Source organism: Sycon ciliatum, chromosome 10 (genome assembly GCF_964019385.1).
Source record: "Sycon ciliatum chromosome 10, ocSycCili1.1, whole genome shotgun sequence".
Lineage (NCBI taxonomy): Eukaryota > Metazoa > Porifera > Calcarea > Leucosolenida > Sycettidae > Sycon > Sycon ciliatum.
The window spans coordinates 8,226,161-8,239,378 of NC_088652.1; the positions used below are offsets into that span (position 1 = coordinate 8,226,161).

The window sequence follows — 13,218 nt, forward strand, 5'->3', positions numbered from 1 at the left end:
TTTCTAGTGTCGCTCTCTATAATTATGTTATCCTCGACCAGACCTCTCCTAGAAAGACGATGAATCATGATGTGCTGTCTTATCCATCGTATTCGACTTTCCAAAATACCCCCGCATCTTAAACCATTTGACTCGTTCCGACGGGATAACTCCACTAGGAACCAACTCTCCCTTCCTCTAGCCCGCTCTTCTGCATTGCTACACAATGCCACAGCAGATGCATAGCATCTTTGATGAGATGCTATGCATCTGCTGTGGCAATAGGCGTCATGACAGTGCAGATCTTACAGTGATTGCTGGTCTAATGCCCAGGGAAGGGCCAAGTATCCTTGGATTCCAAATAACCACAGGTGTCTTCTTACCGTACGTATGCCTCACCTAGACAACAGCACCTAACGTTGAGTGTTTCACCTTGTGCTGTCCTTTTCTTTCCCAGTCTCAATCCCCTGCCACTTTGACCTGCTGGGATAGAATTAGTTTTTGGAGGCATGATGACTTTGTCCGAGGCCATACGGTGTTCTGAATGTCTGGCACATTTGTGTATGTAATTGTGTATGTGCTTCGCTGTAGTTCTGGAGTTGCGCACACGATCCCTTTGGAAGTGCATATGTGTCCTATACTGCACTGTTGCGGTGTGATTAGCACACAATATGTATTCCTCGCTTAAGCGAGAGGGCGCAGGAACCTGGTCATCGGATGTTTTTTCACTGTCCGTGTACAATTGAGTCAGGCTTAGTTTTCCGAATCCCTGGGAACGCGTCTTCTACGGCGTGGAAGGTGTGTTTATCAGACCCATCAGCAAATGGTCAGAGATAAAATATCCCATTCTCTATAATTATATATGCTTCCTTTGCCAGCTTGTCTTCCCTTCTGTTCTTTGTCTTATTTTTCTCAGACAGTTTCATTGACAACCACCTGCTCTCCCAGTTTCAGCTGCTCCTTTTGGTCTACATGTATAGGCTGCGCCCCGGAGAGTCATTCGAAGGACATGTAGTCGCCTTGTAGCCACAAAACCTCCTAACAATCTGGTATAAAAGGGTCGCTGTGATCACAAGAACGCCTGTCTGTCTGTCAGTTCAGAATTCGATAATTCTCCTGTCGGGTCAGTTTGATAAGTCTTACCGTGCATGTTATTGTTTCGCACGTTAGTTTCTCGCTTCTTGCACCTACTCTCCATGTTTCCCTTTTTTCGTTTCCCGTTCCATCTTGCTAAGTCCAACTTTCGCCAACCCCAATGTTATCGTTGAGTTCTCTCTCATCGTTAACGGTGCTATACCTCTACTTTTATATTTTGGAAGCACTTGTATCAGTCATATCGCTCATTTACTTCGGCCTTAGCTTAGCTACCCTTCTACATGTATATCTTCCTGAAGCATTGCCAGTACATGGCTGTTTTGATATCGTGTTCATTCAATCATTTTTCTTCCTAGGAAGTTTGTCCGTCTTCTTTTCTCTTTCATTCTACCAGTGTGTCCCCTTTTCGGAAATGACACTGGCCATCTTTCATCCTCAAACCAGCCTGCTGGTTGTGAGTTGCCTCCGTGAGTTGCCTCACGTGGTACTGAGTGTATCACCTACACACCGAGCAGGGGGGGGGGGGGGGGGGGGCAGCAGCCATTCTTGCCATTTGCTAGTTGCCCTTAAATGTGTTCATATCTACTACGTAGTACATGTAAGACTTGTTCTCAACAGCATTGTAAACTGCTGTCACCGTGTGTATTCATCTTGGCTTTCTCTCTCCTGTAACTAGTAACAGTGTTACTTTGTACCTTGGTACAATATACATGTACACAAGGGCGTCGGAACCGCACCGGCCGGGGCGGCCATGGCCGCCCCACTTTTTCGGCGTTTTTTTATATATTTTTTTTAGCACACTGCAACAAAGCGCGATGATCTCAGCGCAAACGTGGCAAATCCTTGTCCCCGATCGTGGTTTGTTGCAGAATCAAAAGTCTATGTACACTGAAATGGCACCAAATGCCTGGGAATGCTAGCAATTGGCTTCAATTTTTGAATTTTTTTCCCGGGGGAGGGTAATGTTTGTCCCCGATCGTAGCATCTTCTTGGTTTTTTGCAGAATCAAGAAGTCTTTCATTGTAGTTACCGTACACTGAAATGGCACCAAATGCCCGGAAATGCTTGCAATTGGCTTTAATTTTTGAAATTTTTTCCATGGCCGCCCCACTTCCAAAGTCCTTCCGACGCGCCTGTGTACATATAGATCAATGTGCAATACTGGATCAGGCAGGTACTTTAGCCGACAAGTGCCATCTACATTTCTACATTGTAAGTCAGCCAGCACGGAAAGTAGTGGAGTTGAAGTACCCACAAGTAGTAGATCTCGAAAACTACCTAGCTGTGCTTGTAGAACTCAAGTAGATAAAAATTATTGTACATGCACAGATATGACGTATACGGTATAGTATCTTACTCTAGTCATGTGCTAGGCATTGCTGACAATGCTGATTTCCCCAGCTAATGTCCCTGGCGTGCGAAAGCTACCATTCTGCGCACAGTGACCGAATTCCCGTCCGCGATCAGAGAGATCAAACGGAGAACATGGAACATAATCAGCCGACAGTATTTTCCAAGCTGTCCTTCACTTGTTTTAAACCAATATTTTGCAACACTCTAGTTGGCCAAGCTGTCTGGTCTTCGGGGTTGAAGTGGAGATCAATGAATGGCAAAATCAATGATACATTCTTCGCGTCTCTCATGCACAGGGCAAAGCCAGCTTTAGGGCGCTCGATTGGTCGGATCCGCAACAGGATCGTTCAGAACACACGCGTTTGATTGGTCTGCACTGAAGTTCTAGAGTGTTCGGGACATGTTTTGACCATTGCAGCGCAGGACCGCAGATAGTTCAATGCTGTGCCGGTACCATGGTACTATAGCCATGGCATCGATATTGCCAGGAATTTATTGCGACGGCTCTAGCAGCCCGTACACACTGAGACTAACGTGTACAAAATAATAACAACCGTATTCAAAAATTGGATAGCTTCCACTGGTGAGTCTCAACAAAACTGCCTGAGAAAGGCAAGACAAAGAACAGAAGGGAAGATAAACTTGCAAAGGAAGCATAGATAATTATAGTGAATGGGATATTCTATCTCTGACCATTTGCTGGTGGGTCTGATAAACACACCTTCCACGCCGTATACGATGCATCGGCGAAGAAGGACGCGTTACCAGGGGTTCGGAAAACTAAGCCTGACTCAACCGTACACGGACGGTGAAAACACATCCGATGACCAGGTTCCTAATCCCTCTCGCTTAGGCGAGAAATGCATATTGTGTGCTCATCACACCGCAACAGTGCAGTAAAGGACATATCACTTCCAAAGGGATCGTGTACGCAAGTCCAGAACTACAGCGAAGCATATACACAATTACATACACAAATGTGCCAGACATTCAGAACATTGTATGGCCTCCGGGAAAGTCATCATGGCTCCAAAAACTAATTCTAACCCAGCAGGTCAAAGTGGCAGGGAATTGAGACTGGGAAAGAAAAGGACAGCACAAGGTGAAACACTCAACGTTAGGAGCTGTTGTCTAGGTGAGGCATACGTACGGTAAGAGGACACCTGTGGATATTTGGAATCCAAGGATACTTGGCCCTTCCCTGGGCATTAGACCAGCAATCACGGTAAGATCTGCCCTGTCATGACGCCCATTGCCACAGCAGATGCATAGCATCTTTGATGAGATAGACACAGTCGATCCAGGATACTTTGCCTGTGCAGGATATGTGTTTTCTATGTGTCTTCGTGTGTGTGCGTGTGTGTGTGTGTGTGTGTGTGTGTGCGTGTGTGTGTGTGTGTGTGCGGGCGTGTCTGCCTGCGGGTTTCTAAGGTTCATTTCGCTCTTACCAAAAAGCTCTCCCAGTTTCAGCTGCTCATTCTGGTCTACATGTATATGCTGCGCCCCGGAGAGTCATTCGAAGGACATGTAGACATCGCCTTGTAGCCACAAAACCCCCTAACAATCTGGTATAAAAGTGTCGTGTTGAGCTGATTTCTCTATGAAACCAAGCACAACAGTTAAGGTATCTACCTTTAGAGCTGTTGTTGTTCAAAGCCGGCTTTGTTTATTATCAGCAATCGTCTCTCCCCTCAGTGGTAGGATAATAATGATGCGTCTTACCATTCCTCTGGCGTTTGTTCTCTGCCTGGTCTCAATGACTTTGGCTGACGACATTACCGCGGATAAGAGGAAGCGCTATGCTGAAGAGTACTTAACCTCCATGGACGAAGAAGAGATTGATCAGGCACGTCAACTAGCGGAGGAGCGACGTGCAGCAGGTGATTATACAACTGCCAAGAGGGTCAACAGCACCTCCAGTGCTGTGGGAAAGCGCGAGGCAAGAACAGCTTCAATGACTGTCCAGTGTTGCAGAAACTCCAGAACTGGACTTTTGATCTACCGCTACGAGAATCGCCCCATGACCCGTGGAGAAGCGCGCCGAAACTGCCGACGGAATGGTGGAGATTTGGCCAGTCCAAGCAACATGCAAGAATTCATTGTCCTGGAGAATCTCATCCGCCCATTCACAGGCGTTCCTGGTGTCTGGTTGTTTTACAATGATGTCAAAACCGAGGGAAGGTTCGTAGATGTCTCTGGGCGGCCCGCTGTGATCAACAACTTTCTGAAGGGCGAGCCAAACAACGTGGGTCCGGGCGGTGAAGACTGTGTGGAGATGGATGGTGGTACTGGCATGTTTAACGATACTCCATGCTCACAAGAACGCCTGTCTGTCTGTCAGTTCAGAATTCTATAATTCTGCTGTCGGGTCAGTTTGATATGTTTTCCGATGCACGTTATTGTTTCGCAGTTAGTTTCTCGCTTCTTGCACCTACTCTCCATGTTTACCTTTTTTCGTTTCCCGTTCCATCTTGCTATGTACAACTTTCACCAACCCCAATATTATTGTTGAGTTGACTCTCATCGTGAACAGTGCTATACCTCTACTTTTATATTTTGGAAGTACTTGTATTAGTCATATCGCTCATTTACTTCTGCCTTAGCTTAGCTACCCTTCTACATGTATATCTTCCCGAAACATTGCCAGTACATGGCTGTTTTGATATCGTGTTCGTTCAATCATTTTTCTTCATAGGTAGATTTTCCGTCTTCTTTTCTCTTTCATTCTATCAGTGTGTCCCCTTTTCGGATATGACATTGGCCATCTTTCTTCATCAAACCAGCCTGCTGGTTGTGAGTTGCCTCCGTGGAGTCACGTGATACTGAGCGTACCACCTACACATCGAGCAGGGGGGGGGGGGAGCAGCAGCTATTCTTGCTATTTACTTGTTCCTATCTACATGTATGACTTGTTCTCAACAGCATTTTAAACTGCTGTCACCGTGTGTCATCATTTCGGCTTCCTCTCTCCTGTAACTTTGTACCTTGGTACAAGGTACATGTAGATGGTTGTACATGTAGATGAATGTGCAATACTAGATCAGGCTGGTACTTTAGCCGACAAGTGCCATCTACATTTCGACATTGTAAGTCAGCCAGCACGGAATGTAGTGGAGTTGAAGTACCAACAGGTAGTTGATCTCGAAAACTAGCTGTCAGTGCATGTAGGACTCAAGTAGATTATTGTACGTGCACAGATGTATAGTATTTTACTCTAGTCAAGTGCTAGGCATTGCTGACACTGCTGATTGCCCCAGCTAATGTCCTTGGTGTGTGAAAGCTACCATTCTGCGCCCAGTGACCGAATTCCCGTCCGCGATCAGGGAGATCAAACCGAGATCATGGAACATTATCAGCCGACAGCATTTTCCAAGCTGTCCCTGACTTCTTTGAAACCAATATTTTGCAACACTCTAGTTGGCCAAGCTGTCTGGTCTTCGGGGTTGACGTGGAGATCAATGAATGGCAAAATTAATGATACATTCTTCGCGGCTCTCATGCACAGGGCAAAGCCAGCTTTAGGGCGCTTGATTGCTCGGATCCGGAACAGGATCGTTCAGAACATACGCGTTTGATTGTTCTGAACTGAGGTTTTAGAGTGTTCGGAACATGTTCTGACTACTCCGACCTTGAAGGCTGGAGCAGCCAGAGCAAGTTGCAAAGCCCAATGAAAACCTGGCAGGGCTTTCTTTTATTATTTTATTCATTTATTTATTTTTTGACTATTGACACAGCCCTGCTAGACACAGGTGGAGAACAAAAAGAAACGAGGAAAAGGACAAAACATAGGGGGCTACGCAATGAGTTTACTTTTTATTATTCATGAACACTGTATATTGAAGCAATTCTGGCATTATCTGGGATTGTATGTAAAGGACGTGGTGATGGACATGTACCTGTACATGTACATGTAGGTTTATGTGTAATTGGCACATTACATAGTGGTCTCCACTTCCATGATTGAATTTTTGTTTGTCGTCCAAGCTTCTTCTCCGTTTGTATTCGCCTACGCATCTTGAGCAACGTAAGGCAATTTTGAACTATGTGGAAATTTTGAAGTTCTAGGCACGATGAGCTATCATGAGTTCTACTATATTTCTGGCAAACATATCCGCTGTTCTGGTAGATTGGGATCTGTTGTTCTGACTGCTCCAGTGAATCTGATCTGAATCCAGTTTAACCAATCAAAACATGACCTTAGTGTGCTGTGATGCAAGCATGGTAGCAACAGTTCGTACACTCCGCTAAAGGGAGTCGTCAAATATTTGACGACTCCCTGCTCCACTGCATGTTTTGTGATTATTTACTCTCATGCCTCTAGATTGGGATACACGCTACACATGGTTACTAACACTGAGTATTGATACATGTGCTCATGGCTCACCGCAATGCGGATTTACCTCCCATTACGCCCTGCGAAAAATCTGAAAATATACAAGTGAGGCGAATAATTCCTACCACTATTATTTTGTAAGTTTCTCATACATGTACATGAGATAGGATCTCAGAAATATGCCAACCATTTTAATGTACTTTCACTGGAATGTATGATCCACACGGTCATCTGCTTTGCTTAACACTTGGTGTGCAATACATGTACTTGGCACTTTCAGAGCTACAAATGTACATGCGAGTTATGCAACCCGAGTGCCAACCACCCTCCCCTTCCCAGCTACATTGTATGTGTTTGATGGCCACAGTACTAAGTTCTCCAAATTATTAACATGTCTTAGGTACCTCAGGCAGATACACCTTCACTCTGGACACGAACAAGGCCAGGTTATAACTTTCCGTTGCCCTCACTGAAATCTGCCCCAAAGTGCAAAGCTGGCGGCCTGGACCAGTTCCGACCACGTCATTGTATGTGTACATGTGTACGTCCAGATGCATTCATTCCACTTCAAGGGCGACAAAGGGCTGTGGAAGTTTAGGGCGCCATCTTTGCACATTGGGTCGGATTTCAGTGAGCGCTACTGTACATGCGCATTTATGCCACCACAGTAACAAGGCGTACATGAACCCGATGCCTTCACCATACGAGTACACCATACACTTACACAGCAAACCAGCCGGAATGCGTTGGTACTGAACACTACCATCTACTTGCAAGTACATTGAGGTGACCAACGCGTGTGCGGAACACGTGCGTATGTAACAGAGACAGGCTAGGAACATGGAGTAAAAGGGCAAGAAGGGGAACTATAGAGAATGATGAGATGGTATGGTGGTTGGCCTGGGTTCCTATAGCTCAGAAGGTAAAACTCATGGACAAAAGCTGCAACCAAGCTGGAGTACTAAGCATGCAGTGAAACAGTATGCGTCGTTCTGCAGTAAGATCGGAAGAAACCTGTAACACTCTACCTGAGTAGAATATTCACATACCTCAGCACTCGGTTTACGATCCATAGCACATCCGTACATGTAAGCCCAGATTACCAGTTTGTTTAGCCAGTGAATACAGACCTCGGGGAGAGAACGATACTTTCAAACTCGTGCAGACAAGGCAGCATAGCTGCTACCACCACAGCTAGTACTAGCAACATAATGCATGTACAGGAGTTATAATTTTAGGATTTACTTAATCCTGAACTCGCAGACAGAATGACGATCCTCCTTGCAGCCAACGTCGTTGAACTCCCCTGTGCGCCCGTTCATTTCCACACAGTCTTCGTCACCACCAGCGTCATTCGGCTCACCCTCCTCAAAGTTACTGATCCAAGGGGCATTTCCACGGCTGTCGACAAATGTTCCCTCCGCTCTCTTATCGTTGTACTGCAAGAAGACACCACCCTTTTCAGCGAATGGCAGGAAGAGCTTCGCCAAGGCGAGGTATTCTTGCATGTTGCGGGGAGCGGCCAGATCTCCGCCGTTTCGTAGGCAGTTGACGCGGGCCGCTTGCTGGGTCAAACGGCGAATCTCGTAGCGGTAGATAAGAAGTCCGCTCTCTTGGCTTCTGCAGCATTCCAGCGTCATTTGATCTGTTCTTGGCTCGCGCCTCTGCATCGCATTTAATGTGCTGTTGACTTTCTTCGCAATAGTATGGCCGATGGCTGCACGTCGTGCCTCCGCCTGCTGGCGCGCCTGATCAATCTCATCTTTATCCAGGGAGTCCAAGAACAGTTCAGCAAAGCGCTTGCTCTTTTTCTTCGAGGTGATCTCGGCAGCCAGAGTCATGCAGACCAGGCACAGTACACACGCCAAAGTAAGACGAATCATGTTTCCCGCACTGGCTGGATCGACGTCGCAGATTAGTGGGCTAACAATGCTGTCGTAGTGTGTAGATGAGAGTTATAAAACGAAATCAGAATTGTGACCGAACTACTTATACATCGGCTTTCCACTCCCCTTTTATATCAATGACAGGATTCAATTGGCAACAGTACACGGCTTCACGCTGTTGTAGAAAAAGTGTTGGCATCTGATCTCCAAATTGTCTAGTTGGATATGTAGAACACGTTCAGGGGACGTGCAGAACTGAAAACTCCACTCACAATGCCCGAGTATCAAACAAGTACCCGTTTTGTGTTGAAGAAAGAGCCATCAGGTGGCTTGGACGGCATGTTTCAGCTAAAAAACCCTTCAGCTTCAGCTAAAAACACTGTAACGAGCTCTGTGTTCCTTTCCTGTGATGGCAATACATTGCATGGGACCCGAGGGTCCCAGTTCCGAGCCATGTGTAGCATTCACTCATAATACTGCTGTGTCAGGTCAAGTGGTCTTTTTACGGTGCAGGAGGAGCCAGAATGCGGAGAGCATTTCCAGCGAGTCCATTCCTACGTAGAATCTGCCTTTTGTTGACATCTTCATTGAGGCGACAGTTATTCTGTGCACGTTTGAAGCCGTACTGTAGAGATACCATAATGGGGTCATCCGATACGAATACAACGTATTGTTCCAATAGGTCGGTCATCAGTTTAAATAAGCGATTCCTTCAGTAAGAAAATGTTTAATGATACTGTGAATGAGGTTAAAGAGGTCATTGTAGATCACAGTACTCAGCATGGCCGTTACTGTATGCATTTTGAACTAGCTAGTCCGCTAAAAACCAAAAAATTGTTTCAATTCCTCATCACCATCATTGTGTTGCGATATCAAAAACCGAGGATGTACTGAACATGACTTTATTCTGCTGAATGGTCACATTTCAATACGTTTCTACCACGAAAATCGGTGTAAAGGTTAGTAAAACCTACAGCAGCATCTGTTCTCTGTTGGGGAATTCCTACATACCAGTATAAGAAAAGCAGTAAAATTGGCAGAACCATACAAACCTTATGGCGGGCAATTCATCGAATTCTGCTCCATTTCTTTATCCACATACCAAACATGCATGAAACTTACCAGAAAAAGTACTGAATTCTGCCAATTTTTCTGCCGGCATAATCCACCAGTGCCTAATCCTAGCCTCACGCTGCAACAATAGTGTGACGATCATTTGCCAGTGGCTCTATGCATGTTGTGCACTGTCATAATGAGAAAGTCTGGGTCTAGACACGGTATAGAAGGAGAGTTGTGCAAATTTGTATTGGGTTTTGTTATATATTTGTAATACTAGGAGTCAATACGCCTACTTGCTACAAGTAATAACAATGGATTCACTACTTGTAGGAAAAAAACAAAATACCAAATAATTGTGGGAAAGGTAGAGATAAGCAAAGTTGTATAAATCCAGCGACATATCGAAACTCTACTGTAGTACATGTACATGTACGTACAGCGCTCGCAAGTGAAATCAGACCCCTGCTAGTGATGCGTTCACATTCTAGCGGTCTCCATTTCGTAGTTTAGTTTTTCGTTGGGTCTTTGCGATGTGATCGCACTGCTCAGGGGATCGGATTTCAGTTCCCAGCACTGTAGCTTGAGATTAAATTTAACGTCAAACTACCTTTTTGAACAATTAAATTTTGCTAATGGCGGTAACTTTAACCCGAATCCCATGGCTTTCAATATGACGTGGAAGTGCTCCTGCACTACCGAGAGGCAAGCACTTACATGATATTCTGTACGTGTCCAATAATAATACGTAGCAGACCGTCTAAAGGATAGAGCAAATGGGAAATACATGTATGGGAAAGGAGATAAAAGAGTATGGTGAAAAAGGAGAAGGACAAAATGTTATGAGTTATGACTAACCTAAGCCTTCCAAGTTGGAAGGTTGTTGGTTTGTGCCTTGGAGGAGTGTTGGAGCTAGGTGTCAGGTCGCCGAATGTGTCAGTACTCCTTGTCAGTTTTGTGCCATTTTGTCGTACTCGCAGACTGTATAAGATCTGGTGACGTTGGTGGACAGTTAGTCATAACTCGTAACATTTTGTCCTTCTCCTTTTTCACCATTACTTTATTTGGCTCACCATCCGAGTTAGATAACAGAGTACGCGTGCAATCATGCAGCATGGCGCTCTACTATCCTCTTCTGGTCTGTCGGAAACAAGGCAACATAAACATGTTCTGGTGTTGTTATTGAACCAGCATTCATGCGTGAAGCTTATTGAAAAGCGACCTGTCAGAAAGCTCTAAAGTCCTGGATACGCTCTGTCTGTTGGAGATCGCAATGAGACTAAACGCGCTATTGAAACAGTTGGATGTTTGGATGAAGAAGCTGGTTACCATGGCATTCGACCAGAGTCATGGTGGGTACTGTGATTCACAATGACGTCATCAACATCATACATAGTATCGCTATCAGTCCTCCCCGTGGAAAATGCCTTTTGAAAACTATTGGCTGGCATATTGGACTAATACGTTGTATTCCCCTCCGTTAACCTTGATCGTGTGTCTCCACTGTTCCATATACATGTACGTGCGGCATAATACGTAGTTGCTCCAAAGTACTTGTATAATTATATTATGTTAATGTAAAGGTTGATTCGAATAGTAGCTCTTACTGAAAATGTCTCGGCTCCTCCTCCGTCCCAAAATGCCCACTTGACTTGATACTGCAGTATTGCCAGTGAGCCTTGCACGCGGCTCGCCACTAGTGTTCTTTGGAACCAAGACGTTGCACTATCATCTCATGTAGGCAACATGGAGCTCGTCACAGTTGTGTTTCACATTGCATGGTCACTCAAGTAATGCATATTGCATAGCCGACCAGACAATAGACCCGCACTTTGTGCTAGAACAGCGTTGAGCTGGGCAATCTCCAACGGAAACCTACGGAGAATATAAAAGGGGAGCTGAACGCCACTGTGGTGACAGAAAGAAACCAAGTCAGCCCCTGTTCTACCCGCGTGTGACGCTTATTTGAAACCTGCGACGCAAATAAGAGTTTGCCATCACGATTTGCAACGTTGAACTACGGCTGGCAACATGATTCGTCTTTCTTTGGCGTGTGTATTGTACCTGGTCTGTTTGACTCTGGCCGCCGAAATGACTTCCAAGAAAAGCAAGCGCCATGCCGAAGAATTCTTGGACTCCCTGGAAGAAGATGAGATTAATCTTGCACTTCGGCAGGCGGAGGCACGACGGTTCGGAAATGCTAACCACACCGCGGTGTTGTGGGAGGAAGTTCTAAATTCTCCAGAGGTACACTGCTGCGAGCGCCAAGAAAATGGCGCGGTTACGTACCTGTTCGTGAAGCACCCATTGAACAGGCAGGATGCCCGTGTCAACTGCCAACGGTTCCGCGGAGATCTAGCCAGCCCGCGGAATATGCAGGAATTCATCGCCCTGGAGAATTTCCTCCGTCCATTGGTAACAGGAAGATGCTTCTTGCAATATAACGACATGAAAACGGAGGGGAAATTTGTTGATAGCCGCGACCAGTATGCTGTGATCAATAACTTTGATGTGGGTGAACCAAACAACGTGGGCCCGAGCGGCGAAGACTGTGTGGAAATTACAGCTAGCACAGGCCTGTTGAACGACATTAGCTGCCAGGAGGAACGCCATTCTATCTGCGAGTTTAGGATGAAATAAATTCTAACATGTTAACTACTGTGCTTGCATAAGCTGGCGGTAATAGCCGCCGTCTTAGCAGTGTTGCTGCCTGGTCTGCACGAGTTCGAAAATATTTTTCTCTCTAAAGTCTGTATTCACTGCCTAAACAAACTTCTAATTTGTACTGACATGTACATGTAGTCGTGTGCTACGGTTCAGAAACCGAGTGCTGAGCTACATGCATGTAAACGTTCCGTTCAGGAACCGGGTTAGAGTTTTGTACGGTTCCTTTTGCAGAACGACGCATAATGTTTCACTGCGTGCTTTGTACTCCAGCTTGGTGCTAGCTTCTCGCCGATGAGTGTTGCGTTGTGAATGATAGACACCATTGTGGTATCACCCAGGCCAACTACTGTACCATCTTGTCTTTCTCTATCTGTCGCCTACTTGCCTCTTTTTCTACATAGTCGCTACCTCCCTTCATTACGTTCTCACGTGATCTCTACACACATTCGTCATCTCAATGTACTTGCAAGCAGATGGTAGTGTCCAGTGCCTACGCATTCTGCTAGCTGGCTTGCTGTGTGTGTCTGAGGGGCGGAGTGTATCAAGAGGTGTGGTGGCAAATCACTGGTTGAGAACAGTGCATAATTATAGTCAGTCACACTAGCCTGCTTTGCGCAATGTACATGTAAACCAGGTCACTGCCGGCTGGTCTTGATTCCGTGACAGCATTCACATGTACATGACTGCGCACGGTCCGCTCACATTCAAATACAGTGCTGCCAAAAATGACAGCGTGCAACAAAAAATTAATATCTTTCCTTGGAAAGGCACATTTTCGGCCATAACTCTTGAACGGCTGGTCAGATCGAGCCAAAAATCCAGAGATTTTGCAGCTATTCATGCTCTTTC

General features: G+C 45.6%; 3 protein-coding genes across 3 annotated transcripts; 2 read left to right on the plus strand and 1 right to left on the minus strand.

Moving 5' to 3' along the window:
* Positions 1 to 4,183: 4,183 nt before the first annotated feature.
* Positions 4,184 to 4,783, plus strand: LOC135826605 (pulmonary surfactant-associated protein D-like). The gene has a single exon (XM_065339210.1). It carries the CDS (start codon positions 4,184 to 4,186, stop codon positions 4,781 to 4,783), a length of 600 nt encoding a protein of 199 aa, XP_065195282.1.
* Positions 4,784 to 7,827: 3,044 nt separating this feature from the next.
* Positions 7,828 to 8,918, minus strand: LOC135825771 (mannose-binding protein C-like). The gene has a single exon (XM_065338389.1). The coding sequence runs from the start codon at positions 8,641 to 8,643 to the stop codon at positions 8,002 to 8,004; it is 642 nt and encodes a 213-aa protein (XP_065194461.1). The 5' UTR covers positions 8,644 to 8,918; the 3' UTR covers positions 7,828 to 8,001.
* Positions 8,919 to 11,793: 2,875 nt separating this feature from the next.
* LOC135826607 (mannose-binding protein C-like) lies at positions 11,794 to 12,342 on the plus strand. Its single transcript, XM_065339211.1, has one exon. The coding sequence runs from the start codon at positions 11,794 to 11,796 to the stop codon at positions 12,340 to 12,342; it is 549 nt and encodes a 182-aa protein (XP_065195283.1).
* Positions 12,343 to 13,218: the final 876 nt, after the last annotated feature.

Coding starts and splice junctions, on each gene's coding strand:
- LOC135826605 (XM_065339210.1), top strand. CDS start 4,184: ATGACTTTGGCTGACGACATTACCGCGGATAAGAGGAAGCGCTATGCT.
- LOC135825771 (XM_065338389.1), bottom strand. CDS start 8,643: ATGATTCGTCTTACTTTGGCGTGTGTACTGTGCCTGGTCTGCATGACT.
- LOC135826607 (XM_065339211.1), top strand. CDS start 11,794: ATGACTTCCAAGAAAAGCAAGCGCCATGCCGAAGAATTCTTGGACTCC.